The following is a 22304-nucleotide window of genomic DNA, read 5'->3' as shown; positions in this document are numbered from 1 at the left end:
AATGTAACATTTAAACACTGACCAAGATCAGAGGGTTAAATGTTATGGTTCCCCTTTGTTCCCCCCTAGCAGCTGGCATGTGCTTGGCCAATAACATCTGTGTGTTCTCAGTAGTATTGGAGAGTGATGTACTCCGGCTCATCTCCTGGGCCAATCTAACGATGCTCATGGAGAATATTGGGAGGGCGCATGCACAGCACTTGAATCTAGTCCTTCTCTATGACAGACCTTACATCCACTTTGATCAAGCACTCATTGTAAGAGCAAAAGCATCCTCCCAGCTGTCTGATTGACAACTAGGAGAATGCAACCTAGAAGCTTTAAAAAAAATACAGTTTTTTCATAAAATTTACACTTTTATAGAGAGGACACTGTTAAGCCCTAAAATGCTTCAACATGCTAAAGTGCTTTATGGGCTTGGCATGTCCCCTTAAGACATAGTACCAACAAAAGAATATTTAAATAGGCACTCTAAGCCCCATATCCACTACCGCTAATTACAGTGGTTATGGTGCACAGAGTCTTCAGAGGCTGCCCTTCCCCCTGTGGATTGTGTTCGAGCATTTTCAAGCCTTTTAACAATAAGGTGTCTATCATTCAGCCTCTGGAATGCAGGGACTCATACTCCAGATACATTGCATGTCACCATAACAACACATAGAACAAGCACCAGGGTTACAAAAACATTTTAACTTATATACAATGCCTAATCTCTTGGACAGAACATCTGGGGCATATAGAAAAGTAAGACATAAATAAACCATATAAAGGAAACATGCCGTTTACTTACCAAGCCCCGTGACAGAGCTGTATTTCACTATTGGCGAGCTAACTGTTCCCATGTCAGTGGTGCATATCACCTGGAAGAATAAGGCTGCATAAACAAGAACGTCAGTGAGGAATTATATATTTAGAATATTTCATTTTGTGCATATAGACATGTGCTGTTCATACATACAATACTTCAGTAGGTAATAAAGCAGTGGTACAATTTGTGGGGAAGTTAACACACTTCATTCTTCTATATGGGCTTAGAAAGGGTGCAGGAATGGTGGGTTTAACACTATAGGGTCAGGAATACATGGTTTTGTGCCTGACTCTATGGTGTTCCTTTAAACTATTATAGATCTGTGGCCAACTAAAGCAAGAAAATGGCTCATCAGAGCCCACCTTCATTCAGATATTGTTAGCTTTGGCCTTGGACTCCAAAATTAATTTCCAAATATTCTGTTACTGTACAAAAAAAGGATAATTTTGCTGCTTTGTTACTATTGTACTGACTTTTAAAGGAACACTATAGTGTTAGGAATACAAAACTCAGCATTTTTTTTACACTTTCCTGATTCCTCTAACATCAGCCAATTGGGGGAAACTGATGGGCATGCCCAGCGAGTCCTGCACACGCATGAGACCTTACTCATAGGAAAGCATTGAATCAATGCTTCCTTATGGGGATTTAGAAGATACTGGACGTCCTCATGCAAATTGTGAGGATGTCCAGGATCGTTTCATGGATTCAAACTCTGTGAAAGACCAGGAAGCACTTCTCTGAAACGGCAATGTTTGCAGCTGCAGAGATAAAATGACAGGGACATTGCACCCTGACCACTTCAATGAGGTGAAGTGGTTTGGGTGCCAATAGTGTCCCTTTATAGAATAGACCTTTATGTGTTATCTAAAAAGTAAATGATTAGACATTTAAAACATATACATTATGCCTGCAGTTAGGAACCAATTGGCCTCTCGAGTTTGCTCATAATAAATGAAGAAAGACAGGCTAGATTTCTGGAAACATGATTTATATGTATTAAGATGTATGCCTGTACATACAATGTACTGTTTATAAGGAATGGCTGTATCTGCTTACACATTTACATGTTTACCCTATTAACAAATAAGTAATGCACACTACTAGCAAACTTGTGGAATGTGAGGAGAAAATTGAATCAATAAGAATCACTGAGAAAGTCCTAGCAGTGTTTTTGGTAAATAAAACATCTTGCAGTGAAACAACAAAACACAATTACAGAATTCTGCATATCTATAAAATAGTATTAAAGAGCACACATATTTACAAATTAAGCAAAAAACGCAAAATCCTTTTTGTATGCATATTATTGATGAGCTGATTTATATTTTATACACACACACACACACATATATATATATATTTATTTATTTAATTTTCAGTAGTTTGTGTTATGGCATACATAACAAAAATGTAAACGACTTTGGCTGACGGTTATAAAAAGCGCCCCTGTCCGGCTGCACTCCACGCTTCCAAGCTGGATGCTGCCTGGGGGGGAGTGGACATTGCCACTAATATTACTGAAGTAAGAGATTAGAATGGGACAGGGCAAGGGAAGGCAATCCAGATGTTGTGGACTACATCTCCCCTGATGGTTTGCTAGCATTATGGCTGTAATGGTGAAGTACATAACATCTGGAGTGCTGAAGTTTGCACATCCCTTGGATAAGGTATGGAGGAGAGACAAAACAAAAATAAAAGAGGAGAGAGAAAGGGGTGCAGTGAGAAAGAGAAGAAAAGACAAAACTGTGTAAAGGTCTTACAAGTATTTTGTGGGGAAAAAAGGCAACCGGGAAATTTGAGCCATACGTTCTCCGTTACCCTTATATTTTCTGCAGGTTGTATACACTGAACAGAATGTGTGTGTGTCAGTGTGTCTGTCTGTGTGTGTGTGTGTGTGTCAGTCTGTCTGTCTCTGTGTGTGTGTGTGTGTCAGTCTGTCTGTCAGTGTGTCTGTGTGTGTCTGTCTGTGAGTATGTGTGTCTGTGTGTGTGTCTGTCAGTGAGTGTGTGTGTGTCTGTCAGTGTGTGTGTCTGTCTGTCAGTGTGTGTCTGTCAGTGTGTTTCTGTCAGTGTGTGTCTGTCTGTCAGTGTGTTTGTCTGTCTGTCAGTGAGTGTGTGTCTGTCAGTGAGTATGCGTGTCTGTCAGTGAGTATGTGTGTGTGTCTGTCATTGAGTATGTGTGTGTCTGTCAGTATGTCTGTATGTGTGTGTGTCTCAGTGTGGGTGTCTGTCTGTGAGTATGTGTGTGTATGTGTGTGCGTGTCTCTGTCAGTGAGTATGTGTGTGTGTGTCTGTCAGTGAGAGTGTGTGTATGTCAGCAAGTGTGTGTGTGTCTGTCAGTGAGAGTGTGTGTGTGTGTCTGTCAGTGTGTGTGTCTGTCAGCAAGTATGTGTGTGTCTGTCAGTGAGTGTGTGTGTGTCTGTCTGTGAGTATGTGTGTGTGTGTATGTGTGTCTGTGAGTATGTGTGTGTCTGTCTGTCAGTGAATATGTGTGTGTGTCAGCGAGAGGATCAGATTTGGCACAGGGTGGTAGAGGGGGTGCTGTGGTTTAGTAGAGGGGGGCTGAGGTTTAGTATAGGGAGGATGCTGTGGTTTAGTAGAGGGGGATGCTGGGGGAAGGTTATACTGAACTTTTCTACGAAAATATACTGTAGTTTTTTTTTTTTGCAGCCCACATAAACTTAAACCTTGTTTATGTGGCCCAATCCAGACTTTGAGTTTGACATGCTTGATTTATATTATAGCTTAGCAGTACCTAAGTATAAGCTATTACTTTAAAAGAGAAATACAACATCCATCTCGCTGTAGTTCACTGGGTTCTAACATGCACTTCTGCTAACAGACCCCAGCCGCTATCCATGGTGCTGACTACTATCTACAAACTACAAATTGTTGATTGTACATATATTAACCCCTTAACGACGAGTGACGGACGAGGTCCGTCACTCAGGGGAATGCGTTAATGACGAGTGACGGACCTCGTCCGTCACCCGTTAAAATTAACCCCAGATCGCCGCAATCGCGGCGATCGCGGGGTTAATGGTGCTCCGGTATGCCTCTGCATTAGAGGCAGACCGGGAGCACCGGATCGGGCTGTCAGAGTACATGTGCCCGCTCTGACAGCATGCCAGAGCGGGCACATGTGCTGTGTATACTCACCTCCGCCTCCCTGCACTTCCTGGTTCTGTGTGAAGTGCAGGGAGACGGATCTTCAGTGATCCTGCCCCCTGGTGGAAAGAAAACATAGTAAAATTAAAATCCCACCCCCCTTTACCCCCCCTTTACCCATTTTAATAAAAAATTAACCCCTTCCCTGCCAATTGATCACTGACTACAGTGATCAATTGGCAGGGATTACATTTTACTAAGATCTGATTTTTTTTTTAACCCCTGAGGGTTAATTCTTTCTTTTTTTAACCCTCAGGGGTTCAATTTATTTTATTAATTAATTTAAATATTTTAAAATTATAAATTTAGCTAGCTGGGGAGGGTGGAAGTTAGTGGGGAATTGGGGGATTTAGTATTACGCTAACTAGGGGTTAACGTTAAAAAACGTTTAAAAATACGCTTTAAAAAGTTAAAAAATTAAGTTAAAAAAAGTTTTAATAACATTTAAGTAAAAAATTTAAAAAAATAAACCCTTTACCCAGTCCAAATAAAAATGAACCCCTTCCCTGCCAGTCGATCACTGCCTACAGTGATCAAAATACAGATCACAGTATTATACTGTTCTAATTTTTTTTTTTAACCCCTGACGATTAACTTTTATTTATTTTTTAACCCTCAGGGGTTAAATTTATTTAATTAACTAATTTAAATATTGTATAATTAAATATTTTGCTAGCTGGGGTGGGTGGGAGTTATGGGAAAATGGGGAATTTACTGTTAGTGCTGCTTACTGCTAGTTAGGGGTTAACGTAAAAAAAAAAGCTTAGAAAAATGTTAAATCTGTAAAAAAAAGTTTTACGAAAGTTTAGGAAACTTTAAAAAAATGAATAATCAAAACAAAAGTTTAAAAAATAGTTTTAAAAAGTAAAAAAAGTTTTAAAAAGTAAAAAAATACATTTAATAACGCTCATTACCACTACACCTGGTACAAGCTAGCGGAAAAATGATCCCACGCTAAGGTTCAAAATATGCCTTTTGAAATACCCTGGGATGTCTTCTTTAAGAAATGGTATGGCTTTATGGGGTATTTGGTTTATATAGCCTGGTAAAATACTCTAAAATGGGACATGGGCACAGCGTAAAAATTTAAAGTTTGAAAAAAAATGGAATGGCTGTGTCCCAAATGTGCCCCTCCGATGTCCACATATACCTGGCAAAGGTACATACGGGGGTATTTTTGTACTCAGCAGACATAGCTGAGCAACATATGAAGTATTATACAGTGGTAGTACACATAAGGTTTGCAAAATATACTGTGCAAACTCACTTTGTGTGTCAAAAAGGCAGAAAAAACGCTTATTACCACTACACCTGGTACAAGCTAGCGGAAAAATGATCCCACGCTAAGGTTCAAAATATGCCTTTTGAAATACCCTGGGATGTCTTCTTTAAGAAATGGTATGGCTTTATGGGGTATTTGGATTATATAGCCTGGTAAAATACTCTAAAATGGGACATGGGCACAGCGTAAAAATTCAAAATTTGAAAAGAAATGGAATGGCTGTGTCCCAAATGTGCCCCTCCGATGTCCACATATACCTGGCAAAGGTACATACGGGGGTATTTTTGTACTCAGCAGACATAGCTGAGCAACATATGAAGTATTATACAGTGGTAGTACACATAAGGTTTGCAAAATATACTGTGCAAACTCACTTTGTGTGTCAAAAAGGCAGAAAAAACGCTTATTACCACTACACCTGGTACAAGCTAGCGGAAAAATGATCCCACGCTAAGGTTCAAAATATGCCTTTTGAAATACCCTGGGGTGTCTACTTTAAGAAATGGTAGGCCTTTGTGGGGTAGTTTGAATTTAAAACCTGCAAAGATGCTTGGAAATTGCACATAGGCCCGGCGTAAAAATTCAAAGTTCGGTCAAAACTGATATGGCTTGGTCTCCTATATGGCACTGTAGCTTCACAAAATAGTGCCATAGACATACAATGGGGGTGTCCTTTTACTCAGAAGACTTAGCTGAGCATAATTTGGGGGTTTGAACTTAGTGGCACACATGAAATATACAAAATGCCCAGCAAAAATGCAATCCGTATGTAAAAAATGCACAAAATTATTTTTTACCACATACTTTGGCATGTAATGGTAAAAAAATGGGGGCATGTTAAGGCACAATATGCACCTTATGAGATACCCTGGAGTGTCTTCTTTTACAAATGGTAGGCCTTTGTGGGGTGTTTTGAACAGTCAAACTGTTATAATACCCCAAATGGAAGCATAGGCTCATTAAATCCGTCTCTCAAAATTCTACTGTGAATACTGAAAAGGACAGGTCTCCTGTATGGCACTGTAGCTTCACGAAATAGTGCCATAGACATACAATGGGGGTGTCCTTTTACTCAGAAGACTTAGCTGAGCATAATTTGTGGGGTTTGAACTTAGTGGCACACATGAAATATACAAAATGCCCAGCAAAAATGCAATCCGTATGTAAAATATGCACAAAATTATTTTTTACCACATACTTTGGCATGTAATGGTAAAAAAATGGGGGCATGTTAAGGCACAATATGCACCTTACGAGATACCCTGGAGTGTCTACTTTTACAAATGGTAGGCCTTTGTGGGGTTTTTTTGAACAGTCAAACTACTATAATACCCCAAATGGAAGCATAGGCTCATTAAATCCGTCTCTCAAAATTCTACTGTGAATACTGAAAAGGACAGGTCTCCTATATGGCACTGTAGCTTCACGAAATAGTGCCAAAGACATACAATGGGGGTACCGTTGTACTCAGCAGAAGTAACTGAACACATAATAAAACTTTGTACAGGAATAGCACACACCAACTTTACAAAATACACATGAGAAGTTCTTTGTTATAAGTTTGTGTGCGAAAACCCCCAAAAAACACAATTTTACTCCAATATTTAGCAGAGGTTGGCGGTAAAATGGCTACGTAGAAAGTGTCAAAACAACCTTAGGTAAATAGCCTGTGGTGTCTACTTTATATAAATATATACTTTTGTGTGGCAATTTTGTTTTCTTTTATGGCTATTAGGCTTACAAGACAAACATACCAAATTCTAAAATCGCTCCACATAAAAAGTTTATTTTACTCCTTGTGCTTTGTGACCTGTAACTACCAAAAAAAACTGAAAATCCCAGACACATTATATATTCTGTAATTCAGAACAACTAAATGAATTTATTTTTAATTACTTTCCTTAACCTGCACTAATTATGTACACATTATTATTGCAAAAACTGTAAAAAAAAAACACACAAAAATTTATTTTTTTGCATATTTCTGTATTTTTTTTATAATAAATAAGCATTTATATATATATGTGTTACATCAAATTAAAGCCCTTTCTGTCCTTTAAAAAACGGTATATAATATGTGTCGGTGCAATAAATTAGTAAAATGCAAATTGCAGTTGAACGCAAATAGCAAAAAATGCAAAAAATGCCGTTGTCATTAAGTGAAAGACAAGCTTCTGAAGCTCTGTCCTTAAGGGGTTAAACAAATGTTGTTCTAATTTCACCATATGTACTAGGGATTGACTGATATCATTTTTCCAGAGCCGATATGGATACAGCTTATCGGTCGCCTTTCTTGCTTATTGTCGATATTCATTGCCGATATTCTGTACATTAACATTTTGAAAAAGCAACTACATTTCTACACAAATCTCGCATTACCCGAACATGCTGTCAGCAATCACACTCATCACTCATCACAGTCTAAGCAGTTGATCCCTAATATGGACAGCACACACTTTGATCCTTTAGGGTCACATCAACTTAATAATCGATTTAACTTACTTTTATCTGTGGTCCTTTGAATATAGACACTACTGTCCAATCCACTGTAGACTTTCTGTCCTCTCTCAGTCAAAACATATTCTTTCAAAATTCCATTGAGTAGGAAGGTGACACTCCAGTCCAGAAATAATGCTGTTATATTACTTGAGACTATAAAGTTGGATTTGTACTGTGGTTCTAAAACACATATAATACAACTATAATATAAATATTAATCCTTTTACCATCACAAAATAACACAAACAATAACATGCATGGTACTCAAAAGTAATAAACCAAGTGTCCGCTCACTAATCACATCTTAAAGTACTACTACCAACCTATATGGCTATCTGAGAGTATTAATGGGCAATCATTTCACATGTTTATATCTTTCATGCTCTATATTGTGTTTTATTATGTTTTAATTGCAAGCTTGTGTATAGGACTATTACTGTGTCTTAAAATGGATATTACTGTTATATCCATCATTCAAATAGATTTATTTACTGTACTCCAAACTAGAGTCAATGTTGGCCTCATTAATATGCTGTATTTTTTGCATGCTTAATTCTTCATAGTTTTTGCGCAAAAAAAATGTTTCGCAGAATGCTATACCATAAGCCGGCCTCTTTAGCCACACCTACTCACTTCAGAAAAATACTTCCTAATCAAATGTATGCACACAGCTCTGTACTGTACTGAATGATCTTAAAAACAAAGCTACCTTCATTAGAATTAGAAGACACACAGGGAGACATTTAGTAAGGATATCACTACCTGTTATTAGTTTATCTGACTGTCTGCAACCAGGTTGTGATTTAAAAGCAGCTCACAAAGTGGTGTTGGGGCTGATATTCTGTGCATACATTTGATAATAAGGGGACATGGCTAAGGAGGCAGGCATATGGTGAAGAATTTTGCAAAACATTTATTTTGTGTGTAAAAACTATAAATATTTGAGCATGCAAAAATACAGCACTTTAATAAGGCCAAAGGCTATCAAATAAATTACAGTTGTACTTGTGCCTAGAGTGTCCCTTTCAGCCTTAATTTTGCAATTTGTATTCAATTCACTACAATTTAGTGTTTTGTGAATACACCCTATTGTATCCAGTGCTGTGGAATTTTTCAAATGACATAAATAAATAATCATAACAAAGTTAATTGTGAAGCAACAGAAAACACATTTACAAACAGCCTTTAATGTGTTAAAAAAAAACACAGCAGGAGCATGATTGGATAATCAAAATAAACAAGCTGGGTTAATTGGTACAACATACTCCATTTTCCCAGATAACGGACGTCAGACTAATTCAATATTTATTGCCAGAAGGCTCAAAGGACTTTACAAAGTAAATATATTTTTTTTTCTACAAAGTAGGCTGCTGGGCGAATAATTTATGTGACTGTGTCACCCACTAATTTGTATCCCATTTTCTTAAGCCATTAGCATGTTTTTTTCTGATTGTTAAAAAGCCTCCGAAAGAATAATTTGCGAATGATAATTCGTTTTGCTGGCTAATCAATCATTGCTTTCATACATTTGTTTATGATCAAGGAGAATTTCATTGATAATTTATCTTGGATAAGCAACTTTGTACACATGCCAAGGACGGGTCTTCTTGTCACTGTGGGTGTAATATAGCAAAGGAAACCTCAAATGAAACATACCCTTTTGATTGCATTAAATATTTGTTAAATAAATTACCATGGGAAGAAAATATTGATTTTACAAATTCTCAATGAAAAATTGTTTTTGCAGTAAAACTGTTGAGAAATGTAAATGGTCATAATCATTTAAGAGGTTAATGCAAGAATGTTATAATACAAATAAGTATGGCAGCTGTGAATTTACTATAAGGGCCAGGAAAGTAAATATGGCCAGTGAATATGCTACTGGGCTCAAAGGAAGTGTGTCAAGTTCAAAGGGGCCTCATTGGTGTGACCAGTGGTTGAAGGCTCACCCTAATATTTCATTATGCTATCCCCAGAGATATCCTTACTTCCAAACAAAATGGACAGCTTTACAGGGCCCAAAAATATGTTGGACACCCAGTAGCTGCCACTTTGCCCCAAGAGGCAAATGTTTTAATTAATATTAGTTCAATTACTATGCATTGAATAATAATCTCCCTGTGGAGGAATGTCTGCAGTCCCTATCAAGGAGGGTCAAGCACAGTGGTAGGCAACATTCAGCACTCCAGATATTGTGGACTGCATCTCCCATAATGCTTGTATAACCATAATGCTGGCAAAGCATCAAGGGAGATGTGGTCCTCAACATCTGGAGTGCCGAAAGTTGACGACCCCTGGTCTATTTTGCAATGTTTAGGCATGCTAAATATGACTCATATTCACATTAGTAGATTTTACATTCCAGGCTTACTTTGACAGAGAGATAACAATTGTTATATTTAAAATATTTAATGTATTGTTTATTGCCCATTCTGAACTCCACCAGTACATTAGACCCTGGTCACAAACATGTTAAAGGACTATTATAGTGCCAGGAAAACTAACTTGTTTTCCTGGCAATACATAGTCCTTAGGTCCCCACCCTCCCCCCCACCCTCAGGGCTTCCCTCCCACTGGGCTGAAGGGGTTAGAACCCCTTCAGCCACTTACCTTAATCCAGCGCCGGGCGCCCTCGGCACTGGTGACCTCTCCTTCCCCTCTGACTTCAGCTCCTGGAGCCGATTACTCAATGCTTTCCTATGGACGTTATGCGTGCTCAATGCAATTTTCGCATTGAGCGTCGCAGAAGCGCCTCTAGTGGCTGTCTTCCTGAAACTGCTATGTTTTTCAGCTGCAGGGTTAAAGCCGGAGGGACCTGGCACCCAGACAACTTCATTGAGCTGAAGTGGTCTGGGTGACTATAGTGGTCCTTTAATCCCTTAAGGACACATGACGTGTGTGACATGTCATGATTCCCTTTTATTCCAGAAGTTTGGTCCTTAAGGGGTTAAACTACCAAAAGATCTGCTACCAGATACATTGTGAACAAATTAGTAGTTTTTGTTATATTACCAGAGACTCATTAATCCTCTCAGTGTCAAACATTGTGTGCTGATTTAACTATGTTTATACTGGTATTTCTAGGACCTATTTGTTCATGAAAGAATACAATTGTACAGAATTAAAAACTAGTAAGCAAATGTACTAAACAAGTGTAAAAACCAAGGCAGTTCATAATTACTGCTCTTTTTCGATGAAGCAACCCTTTTTTTTTTCTATCCGTTTTCCTTATCTTATACCATTTGTATCTTAATAATTATAACCCCCCTCTTGCCACTTGCCTTTATTTATATTTATTATATTTGTTTCCTTGTGCCGGATCTTAATATCTGGATCCAGCCATTTTATGTCCTTGAAGTCTGCTGTTTGCCCTTCAGTGGGATTGATTTTACTGATGGGTTGTGGGTAAATTTGATCGGCAACTGAAACAAAATGTTGCTTAAGCTCCATCCATTGTCAAGTTTTATCAATCTGACTGCTTCACATGAGCGAAAGTAGTCCCACTTTTCCCTTATGTATTTTATGAAAAGTAGAGCGATTAGAAAGAAGAAAAATAAGTACAGACACAGCGAGCCATAATGAAGCAGATTAGAAAAGTGTGAAGCAGATTAGAAAAGTTTACTTTTGGTGAAAGAGCTACTTTAAAGGAATACTATAGCATTAGGAATACAAACTACAACGTCCTTGTCCCCTGGTCAACTCAGTTTGTCATAAAAAAAAAAGTTTTACTTACATTTTCTAGTGCCGAGGCTACCTCAGCACTCTTCCTTCACCTCCCCACCTCCCATGATGCCATGGAGAAGCCATACCATCCTCTCTCTATGTCCAAACCAACACTACACATAAAGGAGCATTGGAAAGCAAATGTGCATGCTCAGCAAGCGGCGTGCACATTCAGACTTCCCCATAGGAAAGAGTTGTGTCAAAACGTTTCTATGGGAGCTTCCACATCATGTGACCGAGAGGTAGACTTCACTCTGCAAAGTAAACATTAAAGTTTCTGGAAAACTGCAGTGTTCTACATTGCAAGGTTAAAAGGACATGGACACTGCATCCAGACTAGTTCATTAAAATGAAATGGTCTGGGTGACTATAGTGTCCCTTTAAGCAAAATTAAATTTCAGATGCTAAGCTAATTTACCCACAATCCATCACTAGTCAAAATAATCCTACAGAAAGTGATATTGGAGATATCACAGGCAGGGGAGAACAAAATGGAGGGGCACAAGGAAGAAAACAATATGACATATAATTAAAAGCAAGTGGCAAGGGGCAGTATAATCATTATGACAGAAGGAGCATAGGGAAAGGAAAACTGAAAAAAAAACAGCCCTAACTGCTGCTATTATCAATTTTTCTTCAACAATTACAGCATGGCAATTTTTGGGCAACACACTGTAAAATATCACTAAAAGCTCTCGACCTACTTTCTTTCAATGTGGTGCAGACAATCCACTCAGAGTCCGTGCTGCCTTCTGAATTATATGATATCACACGCACGCTGTAACTGGTATATGGCAGAAGACTGGTCACATTGCAGCTGTCTTCATTTCCAATGTATTTCTCTTCAATTTGTCCTGGTGTGCACGATATACCAATTATTTGGTATGGTTGGGGACAGGTGACCTGCATCTGAATTTCATATCTACATTAACAAAAACAAAACACAAAAAACAACAACTTTATGAATAAATATTTAACTCCAAGTGGGAACTGTGGAGGTTTAACTAGGGAATTACCAATTTAAGGTCAAAATTGCTAAGCTGGAAAAAGGAGAATTTTTCATTTATTATCTTTTGAAATCAATGGAAATTTTGTTTTCTTTTTTTAATTGAGATCTGTAGACTACAGCAATGTTTTTTTAAACTAATTCTTGATGGATCCAGCAATGAACCAGGATTACAAAAAGGTTGCTAAATTCTGGTCCACTGGGATATTGATAAAATGGACTGTTGTTGGATTAGTTTAGGAGCAAATTTTTTAAAAACATATATCCCAATGAATTACACTAGAAGTACTTTAACATCTGTATTAGATAGCTTTAGAACGACTAAAACATATAAAATGTCTTTACTGAAAGCGTTTTATTATTTGTAAAAGAATGCTAGAGAAACCAAAGGCCTTGGTTTAATACATTTTCCAGATGACTCAATACTGTTAGAAAAACTTTATACATACTTTATCTATGCTAAATGATACATTTCCATATACTTTAATGGTGACTTTTGTAGATAAATAATTTGGAAGGTTTACTAAAAGTATTGCTTTATTTCGAAAGCTTATTAAATCAAGGTGAAGGATTGTTCTGTATAGTTACATAGTTATTCATTTGAACAAAAGCCCACTGAATCCCAAATATTCAGATTCCTATAATTTATAGGTTACCGTGAGTGCAAGAATGAAATCTTTGAGCTGTTTGCTTGAACACTTCAAAGTGAGACTCAACTGAAGAGAACCTTCACAACTAACCAATAGAAAACCCAAAAAGTAAAAGCGATGACAAAGTGTCAAAGATATCACAGAAGAACAGCATGAAATGATTAAAAATAGATTGCGAGCAGGTTAATTTATTATGTACTTGAGTGAAATGTGACGGGTGGTTAATTAATTATAACATGTTTCTAAATGTCATGGAAATTAAAGCTTACCTTTGAATAATCCCATTAGGTGACTGTGGTCCGTTCCATTGAAAGGAAGCAGATCTTGATGTTCTAGAAGTTACACGAGGGGGTAATTGATGAGAGGGTGGAGCGGGCAGGGTGGTAATTTGAACCACGGGGCCTCTGCTGCAACATTTTAAGCAGGTACAGGCCTCCACTCCAACAGAATATTTGGTGAAAGGTTTAAGTCCATATATAGTTTGCTGGTTGGATGTACCTTCTGACAACTGGCAAATATAAAATGTAAAATAAATGTACAGTCGTTTAAAAAACTAAAAGGCAAGAGTATGGTGATTGGATGAACATTATGATGCATTACATACCACTATATAGGTGCCTTTATTAGTGCTAGAGAATAGCCTGTACAAAGTTATGATTCCATTAGGTTTAGATGGAGGTTGGATGGTAGCCAAAGCCGATGTGGATGAGACAGATTCAAATACTGGAGCATGTACTGCCTCGGGGGCTGCTGGACCAGTTCTACAGTAAACCCATGGACTTGGTCTTCTTCCTGCAGAATTTACAGCCCAGACCTGCAAAAATGGAAACACAAAGACAAATGACAAAACTATTTACAAGGTGCCAGATTTACACACAGAGGTTGGCCCGCATAAAATTGTAAGGTCAAAAATTGAAAAAAGAGGAGTTATATTCACAAAACCAAAATCAGGTGAATAAAAACAATATTTCTTTTTCTGAACCTATATTGAAGTTTCCATGTACCGAAAGATTACGCAAGTTACTCAGCTAAAGGAAATTCAACAGAAACTCAGATTTGACAAATTATCTAGAAGTTGAGTTCATGATATTTGTTTGGTTGCATCCTTCCACCATACAGAAGACATACCTGTCTGTAATATTTCTCTAAATTAAAGCCCAAGTTCAATTTTATATGTTTCATTTTATGTGCAGTCTATATTTTAAGCCACCAAGGAAAATCAAAGTTCACAAGCATCTTACAGAGGTTAGCATCACTGGGATACAGTAATCAAAACAATTATTCACAAAGAGCAGTTATAATTTCAATGATACACTGCAATATACAGTAACATAACATCCCTGGTTAAATAGAGCACCCTGTCAATTTATCATTGACTGCTTTTATGAACCATTCAGTGAATGCAGCAAGGACAATTTTTACAATTTGAAACCCTGATACCATTCAGACAATCTGCCTCTCCCGATACCAGATGTCTCTATTTTACAAAGCTTACTAAATCATTGTGGAGTTTCAAATGTTGTTGACATTTTGAGAATCAAAATCAACCCTTAAGCTGTAGACAATCTTAACATTTTTGCTTGTATGCTCATTATTTATCAATTGCCAGCATATTTTACATCTTTGTACAGATGGGAAATAATCATTACGGTCTGAATGAAAGGCAGATACAAAATGATACAAATATTGGGAATAGTTCATTCTCCAGAGGCACCTAGATGATTTGTTTATTCAAATTGCCTTTTGCAATGCCTGCTGGGGGACTGCGAGATTAAATTAACCATTGCAGTGGCAAATGTCCATATTAGACATGTATCAGCTAAGCGTGGAAACACATACAAAAATAAGCAAAGATTCAGCAACTGTAGCCTTATAATTATCTTACAAGTGAACAAAACATCTCAATGCCTTTTACAAGCATTCGGGAGTGAAAGTGTTAATCTTCATGGAAGAAATGGCTATAAGTGATCATTCTGGCAATCTTTAAGAGATTATAGTTACTACCTTTTTAAAGAGAACGACACTTACAGCTCAGGTACATTTGATCCCATCCATATACATTTTTCATTAGCATTCTGCTATAAAGAACACAGCCTGGTAACTCTATCCAGGCTCAGAAACCATCGCTTGGCACAAACATCGGCAGTGGGATTTTTCTAAATTAACCTCTTGCTCTACCCTTTTGCATCAGTAAGATGTTGATTAAAAATAAATAAAAAAAATACTAAATTAAATAAATGAATAATAATGAGCTATCCTTTGTTTACCCATAGTCTCTATTTTGTTTACCAGTATTCCTTTGTTTACAGTAATATTTTTCTACCAGTAATTAAATAGTTCTGGAGTTAACCATCTGTTGTACAAACGATTGAAAATGTGTTTTGCCCAGATATTCAGGAACATTTAAAAAAATAAAATAAAATAAATGAATACTTCAGGGTAGCACTGGCTAAAATAACTGCAAGTTATCCATTACATCCCTCAATTGTGCATAGTTCTTGCTTACCACCAAGTTACATTCCACAGTTTACTGCTTATGCTTTTGAGGTGCAACAGAAGGAACTTTATTTTTATCAGTTTGGATTTGATTTTTTATTATTTTTCCAAACACATGTTTGGCCATTGTGTCACTCTGTGCTGATCTGTTCTTTTGAATTTTGTAGAATTGTACACCAAATGTATTAATTTACCTCTGTTAACCTCTTAAGTGCCAAGCCAGCTTACAAAATATGATGTAAACAAAAATGGAAATGTACCACTTTGAAGAAACTGGTTCACCAAATATACTGAAGAATCATTTATTGTAAGAGTATCCTATCTTCAAGTGTGTTGGTTTTGTTACATAAAATGTTAAGATTAGAAGTTGATATCAGAAATTTTGTGTTGTTCTCATAAGTTCTTTGAGTTTCCATTGAGTCTCCTATACTAACAAAGCTACCGCATAGAACTCAGGTTTACTTCCCCAAGAAATGCCCAATATTCATGAACATTTTCAGGTCATTTGTATTAAAATATATTTTTTTAGACTACGGAACTAGTGACTTTAGTAAAACTTGCTATTTCATCTCCCCAAAAAGTAGAGTATTTTAAGATCAGATTATTTTAGTAGATATTACTTCACTAGAATCTGCTAAATGTATTATTTGCAAACTAAATGAAACTCAGCACTTATTAAGCATTGTCTCAACAAATCTGCATTAAAATTAAATTTTGGAATCATCAAGGAGCAAATAAACATATGGAAGAAGGTCTAATCTTATTTATCAAAAATGATTTGTATAATTAAACACGAATATCATAAAAGGTCACAACGGGTCTAAATTTGCATGAGTAAGTTATTTGTAGAATGTCAGTTACAATAGACACAATAGATGGATGGGGGAGTTTACAGGGTTAACTTAGGCTCAATAATGGCCAATTACACAGTGATCAATCAGAATGATAGATCTAAATGGCAATACAAAAAGACTGTCTAAGCGTTTTTCTTAAAAGTATTACTCTGTAAGCTTTCGTGTTTTCCTTGCTGTTAAAGTGTGATTTTTTTTTTTTTTTTGTACAAGTTTTTAATTTTAGCTTTTGACTTTCACAACAGAGTATTTTTACTAGAGCATTTCCTGTTTGGAGATATATAATTTATATACGAAATGGACAAAATAGATCTTTTTACAGGTTAAATGTCTCCTTCATAAAATCTAAAATATTTAAAAAATATTTATATATTTTATTATATATATATATATTTATATTTAAAATAACAGATACAATGGATCAGGTTATATAAAATCGCCACACAAAATTATTTTATATACTAGCATTTAGTTAAAGTACGCTGTTAATATTCCGTATATAAATATAGTGTTTATTTTATTATATTTAGAATGTAGCAAACGTAATCAACAGAGTATAATAATAAAGTATGTGCTTATATCTTAGATAGTCAGAGCCAGCTGAATCCTGACAAACTAAATGAGACCTACTTTAGATTTAAATGAATTAAAATTAATGCGCAATGTGTCTTACATTAAATATAAAACTTAGCATCGTATCAGCTGAATAATGTAACCATGCAAAGAGTCAGGCTTACAGCATGAGGTACCTTAAATTGACCCCTGGCTGCTGGCCTACTTACCTCCCTAGAAAAGCTCACCGTCTCTACCTGTGTTGTGTGGGTAAACTGACTTGTCATGTGATCTCTGCTCTAGGTGGGTGTTACTAATCCGACAAAGGTGCAACGTATTATGGGATGTGTGTTGCCACCGGGAGATCAGCACAAGAAGTGCAGCAAAGTGTTGAGACAGTAAAAGAAAGTGCAGAGAAATGTAACGACAGGTGGACTAAGGGAAAGAATGAATGTTTTGAGAAACAAATGAATAATTGCTAAACAGTGCATTGTGGTGAACTGAAAAATAAATTGCAACATTCAGGTTAAAACAGCCAAGCTGTGACTACAGCTAAATTACAATATTTTTTTCAAATCAACATTTTGTGCCCTGACATTTTTAAATTTGTTTTTAGATATACAATTTAGGTAAACCCTTCCTCTCCTGACATGAGAACACTTTCCTGAGGTTTTGCTGAAAAACTACATCAGTGTCATTTTTGTTTGTAGTGTTGCAAATAGGATGGGGAGCCGGCAGAGAGTTTATTAATAGCTTGAATTGGGGGTTACACCTGTACTATGACAAATGCATAGAGAGGTTTGTCTGACAAATGCTAGATATTGCTCACTGTTGCAATATATCACTGTAGCTATGCATTGTGGGATATGGTGGGCAGTATCAGGGTGGGCGCAATGGTATAAAAAAGGAGTTCCTCTGGTAAATAAAGCTGTCAGGTACAAGGCTGTGGGGCGGCACATGCTGTTAAGCACTGGATGCCGTAGCATACTTTGAGGATACAAAAGCTTTTCCGGCAAACTACACCGTGAAGTGCAAGGCTGCATAGTATTGGTCAGTGAAAATAAAAATGTCACTATGAATTGTTAGCCATGGCACACTAGCTGGGCACTGTAGCAAAATAACTGGGTACTCTTGGAAATATAACGGTAGGAAATTGTGTCTTATAGTTCCACTAGTGTTAGACATTATTTTTAACTGAATGAAGTTTGTAAAATGCATCCATGGCTTTTACAAATAATCTGTATCTTTTTCACGGAAAATGTGGGGGAAAAAAACAAAGAAGAAATAGCCTTTGCTCTTTTAATAGATTTTTCTTTGAGCAGTCCAGCAATGGAACACTTTAAAAAAAACTTGAATTTTAAAATAAGTACACGGTGTGGTTTTCAGGAAGGTTAAGTTTTTCAAATGAATACCCCAAGCAGCACAAACACTACATCCTGCTGTAGTGGTTATGGTGCCAGAAGTGTTGTGAAACCCTTTCAAAGTAATCTATCAAACCGATTTAGAACGGGTTAACAAATTACCTGGTTCCCCTGGTTGTCGGCATCGCATGGATGCTTTTTCTACTGGAGTAGCCTTTGTCTTCATTGAGCTAAGCAGGTCTGATATTGGGCTATCATCACTATCTTAGCTAACACTCTGAGCCAATAAACATGGCCTTGTGCAGCCTTGCTTTAATGGAGCTCACCTGAGAATACAGATTTAGGTTTGTGGGACCTAGGTAAAAAAAAACCTTTCTAAAATTGATTACGCTGGGTAGGGTGCCAGGAAACTCTTGACACTATAACCACTACAGTAGGCTGTAGTGGTTATGGTGCTTATGGTGATCATTTAATTATTTTTGTGCTAGACCATTCATAGAATTACATATAGAGAGAACAATAAATGTAGCATCTCTCTGTCCTATGAATGCTATTAAAATATGCATGGAAAACGTTTAATAAATGGTCTAGACAGGACATTTTGCATATGGGACTACCTGGAGATGACTTGTGAAAATTCATTATTATTAATAAAGTATTTATTAAACATTTAAAAAATTTGAGGGATGCAAATTTAAAGGGACACTCCAGGCACCCAGACCACTTCTGCCCATTGGAGTGGTCTGGGTGCCAACACCCACTACCCTTAACCCTGCAAGTGTAATTATTGCAGTTTTTTTATAAACTGCAATAATTACCTTGCAGGGTTAACTCAACCTCTAGTGGCTGTCTGCTAGACAGCCACTAGAGGGCACTTCTGTGTCCCTAGTGCAGGAAACCTGTGCTGGAGCGTCGCTGGACGTCCTCACGCTGTGTGAGGACCTCCAGCGTCGCTCATTTCCCCATAGGAAAGCATTGAAAAGCATTTTCAATGCTTTCCTATAGGGAGCTCTAATGCGCATGCGCATTAGGTCTCCCCGGCCGGTGGGTGGGATCAGTCTCGCCCACCGGCCGATGCAATCACTGGGAGGAGTGGCGGCAGAGGAAGAAGCAGCAACGTGGGACACTGTCGCTGCCTCTGGTAAGTTACTGAAGGGGTGGGAGGGAGAGGGGACCTGCAGTGCCAGGAAAACAGATTGTTTTCCTGGCACTGGAGTTCCCATTTAATATGCCCATTTAATAACCCTTTTGTTAGGAATTTGTCAGATTAAACCATTATCATGTTATGTCCATGATAATATATGTAAAGAACTCACTCAAAAGACGATGATCTACTACGCTATCCCTTGCTTGCTCCCTTGAGTGTATGTTATGGGTTGTTCAATGCAGGAGCTGAGTGTGGAGACCCTCCAGCCCCAGGCCATGGTGAAGATCGGTATTGCGGGGCCACAGACTCGGGTCCTCTGACTCGAGGTCAAGTCTCTCCTAATTAAGGGATGGCTGGAGCTCCTGCTGTTCCGTCGCTGCCATCGCCTCTGTGGCAGATGCAGGGGTAGTATATCCCTGGTGGTCTTTAGCCCAGACAGGCCTAATTGAGCAGTACCGGGTGCTTGACATGCGCGTTCGCCCAGAGGGGGTCTGCTCACCTCCGCTGCTCTCTACTGTGCTCTTCCTCCTGGTTCTGGTGCGGTGCTCTCTATATCCAGGAGATAATTAGTTTAGCCGACACAGAGACGCCTGGGCGGGCTTACCATGTAGTAAATGGAGATCCCATGCTGGGGGTCTGTTGTTTTACCCTTCATCAAGTCTCGACTGATGTTTGGGTATGCAAGAACTATAACACACTACTGCCTAGCAGGATCTGGGAGAGAGCTACGATGGGGGTACCACTCTGGGTACAGGCACTCCATTACAATATCCTTTCTAATGCCTCTCTTTTTTTGCCAGATTACTACATTTGAACCACTACCCATCTTCAATCTCCTCCAGCAAACTCTACTTGTTCATTCACCTCATTAAAGCAGAAAAAGCCCTCATCCTATTCCACTGGTAACAACAGCACTCTTTGTGTGTCAATAGTTTGTACTTGGGATGAAGGAGGAGATGATCCATATAGCTAATGACAAACTCATGACAAATATCAGAAAACATGGCTGATATGTCCCTACAGGGACATTGTAGGCACCCAGATCACTTCAGCTCATTGAAGTAGTCTGGATGCAATGTCCCTTTTGCACCTCGTGTTGCAATGCTAAACATTGCAGTTCTAGAGAAACTGCAATGTTTATTTGCAGCAATAAGTCAGCCACTAGAGAGCTTTCTGGATCGAAACGAACCTTTGGTCCAGTATCTGATGCTGGACATCCTCACGCTCTGCATGAGGACACCCGGCATCAGATTTTTCCCAATAGAAATGCATTGATTCAATGCTTTCCTATGGGGAGTAAATTGCAATTATTTCTAACAATGATGTACAGTATAATCATTTTTATCTTATCCCAGCAAATAAATCTGATAAAAGTGCAATGATGATTGTATTAATTTTAAAGGCCAGAGAGTGGCACCATGATGCCTACATCAATCAAGTGTCACATACTGCATGTACACAAACCTGAAGTTAAAATGACATAATAACATATGGTTGCTCCACCTGCTTCACCAAAGTAATTGGGAAGTTCCTCATCATGCACATGTGCCTTTGGCCTGCTTAGCCTATAAAAAACCTGGAGTACCATTAACCCAGTGCTCTGTTATTCTACAACCCTTATATCTGAAGCCCAGTGTTCTTCTCATGTATCCCTTGGATACCATATTTACACTTGCTTCTGCTTCCTGTTCTGCCTACTCCTGTGTTTCACTTCTATACTTTTGACCCCTGGCTTGTTTAATGAACTTTCTTTACAAACTTTACGAACTTTCTTTACGAACATGGATTCTAGATCATCAATCTCTCTATTCCAGGGTTGCCAAAAAGGTAGATCCCCAGATGTTGAATGATGATAGATCCCATGATGATATAAATGCTTTCAGATTGCCTTTAGAATGACAAAACATCATTGGGCACCCCGGCTCTATTCTCTTTCGACTGTTTCCTTTATAATAGTAGTAAGAAAACTGTTGCGGTGCCACAAATGCACTCTGAGTCTGTTTTTTACTTAGACGCCTTGTTTAGGAATGGTGATTTTCAAACAGTATGGTGTATACCTGCAATTGTGCTCCAGCTCAACAAATCACTGTGCCCAACCCTGACAACAGTTGTGTAAACATTAATGTTTCTACACAAATAAACCAGAGAACTAAACATAGAAGCAGTGAAAGTGCCTACCCGCAGTAACACCAACACACACATGCATCCTTGACATCTGGACAAAGGTGAACTGCTGGGTGATCCAATACATCACGCTGAGCAAAGGATAACTTAAAGGGACACTCCAGGCACCCAGACCACTTCTGCTCATTGGAGTGGTCTGGGTGCCAACTCCCACTACCCTTAACCCTGCAAGTGTAATTATTGCAGTTTTTCATAAACTGCAATATTTACATTGCAGGGTTAACTCCACCTCTAGTGGCTGTCTATTAGACAGCCACTAGAGGTCACTTCCTGGGTTCTAGCACAGGTTTCCTGTGCTAGAGCGTCGCTGGACGTCCTCACGCTGTGTGAGGACCTCCAGCGTCGCTCAAAACCCCATAGGAAAGCATTGAAATGATTTTTCAATGCTTTCCTATGGAGAGACGTAATGCGCATGCGCGGCATTTCCGCGCATGCGCATTAGGTCTCCTCGGCCGGTGAGCGAGATTAGTCTCGCCCACCGGCCGACGTAATCATTAGGAGGAGCGTCGCGGAGGCGGAGACAGCGGCGAGGGAGATCGCCGCTGTCCCAGGCAAGTGACTGAAGGGGTTTTCAC

General features: G+C 38.2%; 1 protein-coding gene across 1 annotated transcript in view; it reads right to left on the bottom strand.

Annotated features, from left to right (window-relative positions):
* USH2A (usherin) overlaps window positions 1-22304 on the bottom strand; it is an 800771-nt gene that overhangs the window by 16224 nt on the left and 762243 nt on the right. Inside the window, exons 66-70 of the mRNA XM_063441883.1 lie at window positions 13743-13952; window positions 13408-13646; window positions 12187-12404; window positions 7763-7939; window positions 791-874 (exon numbers count right to left, since the gene is read on the bottom strand). Coding sequence (XP_063297953.1) covers window positions 791-874; window positions 7763-7939; window positions 12187-12404; window positions 13408-13646; window positions 13743-13952 — 928 coding nt within the window. The remainder of the gene's footprint in view (window positions 1-790; window positions 875-7762; window positions 7940-12186; window positions 12405-13407; window positions 13647-13742; window positions 13953-22304) is intronic.

The sequence above is a fragment of the Pelobates fuscus genome, chromosome 2, assembly GCF_036172605.1.
Source record: "Pelobates fuscus isolate aPelFus1 chromosome 2, aPelFus1.pri, whole genome shotgun sequence".
NCBI classification, from domain to species: domain Eukaryota; kingdom Metazoa; phylum Chordata; class Amphibia; order Anura; family Pelobatidae; genus Pelobates; species Pelobates fuscus.
The sequence above is the reverse complement of the archived record's forward strand: the minus strand, read 5'-3'. Positions and strand labels throughout refer to the sequence as shown.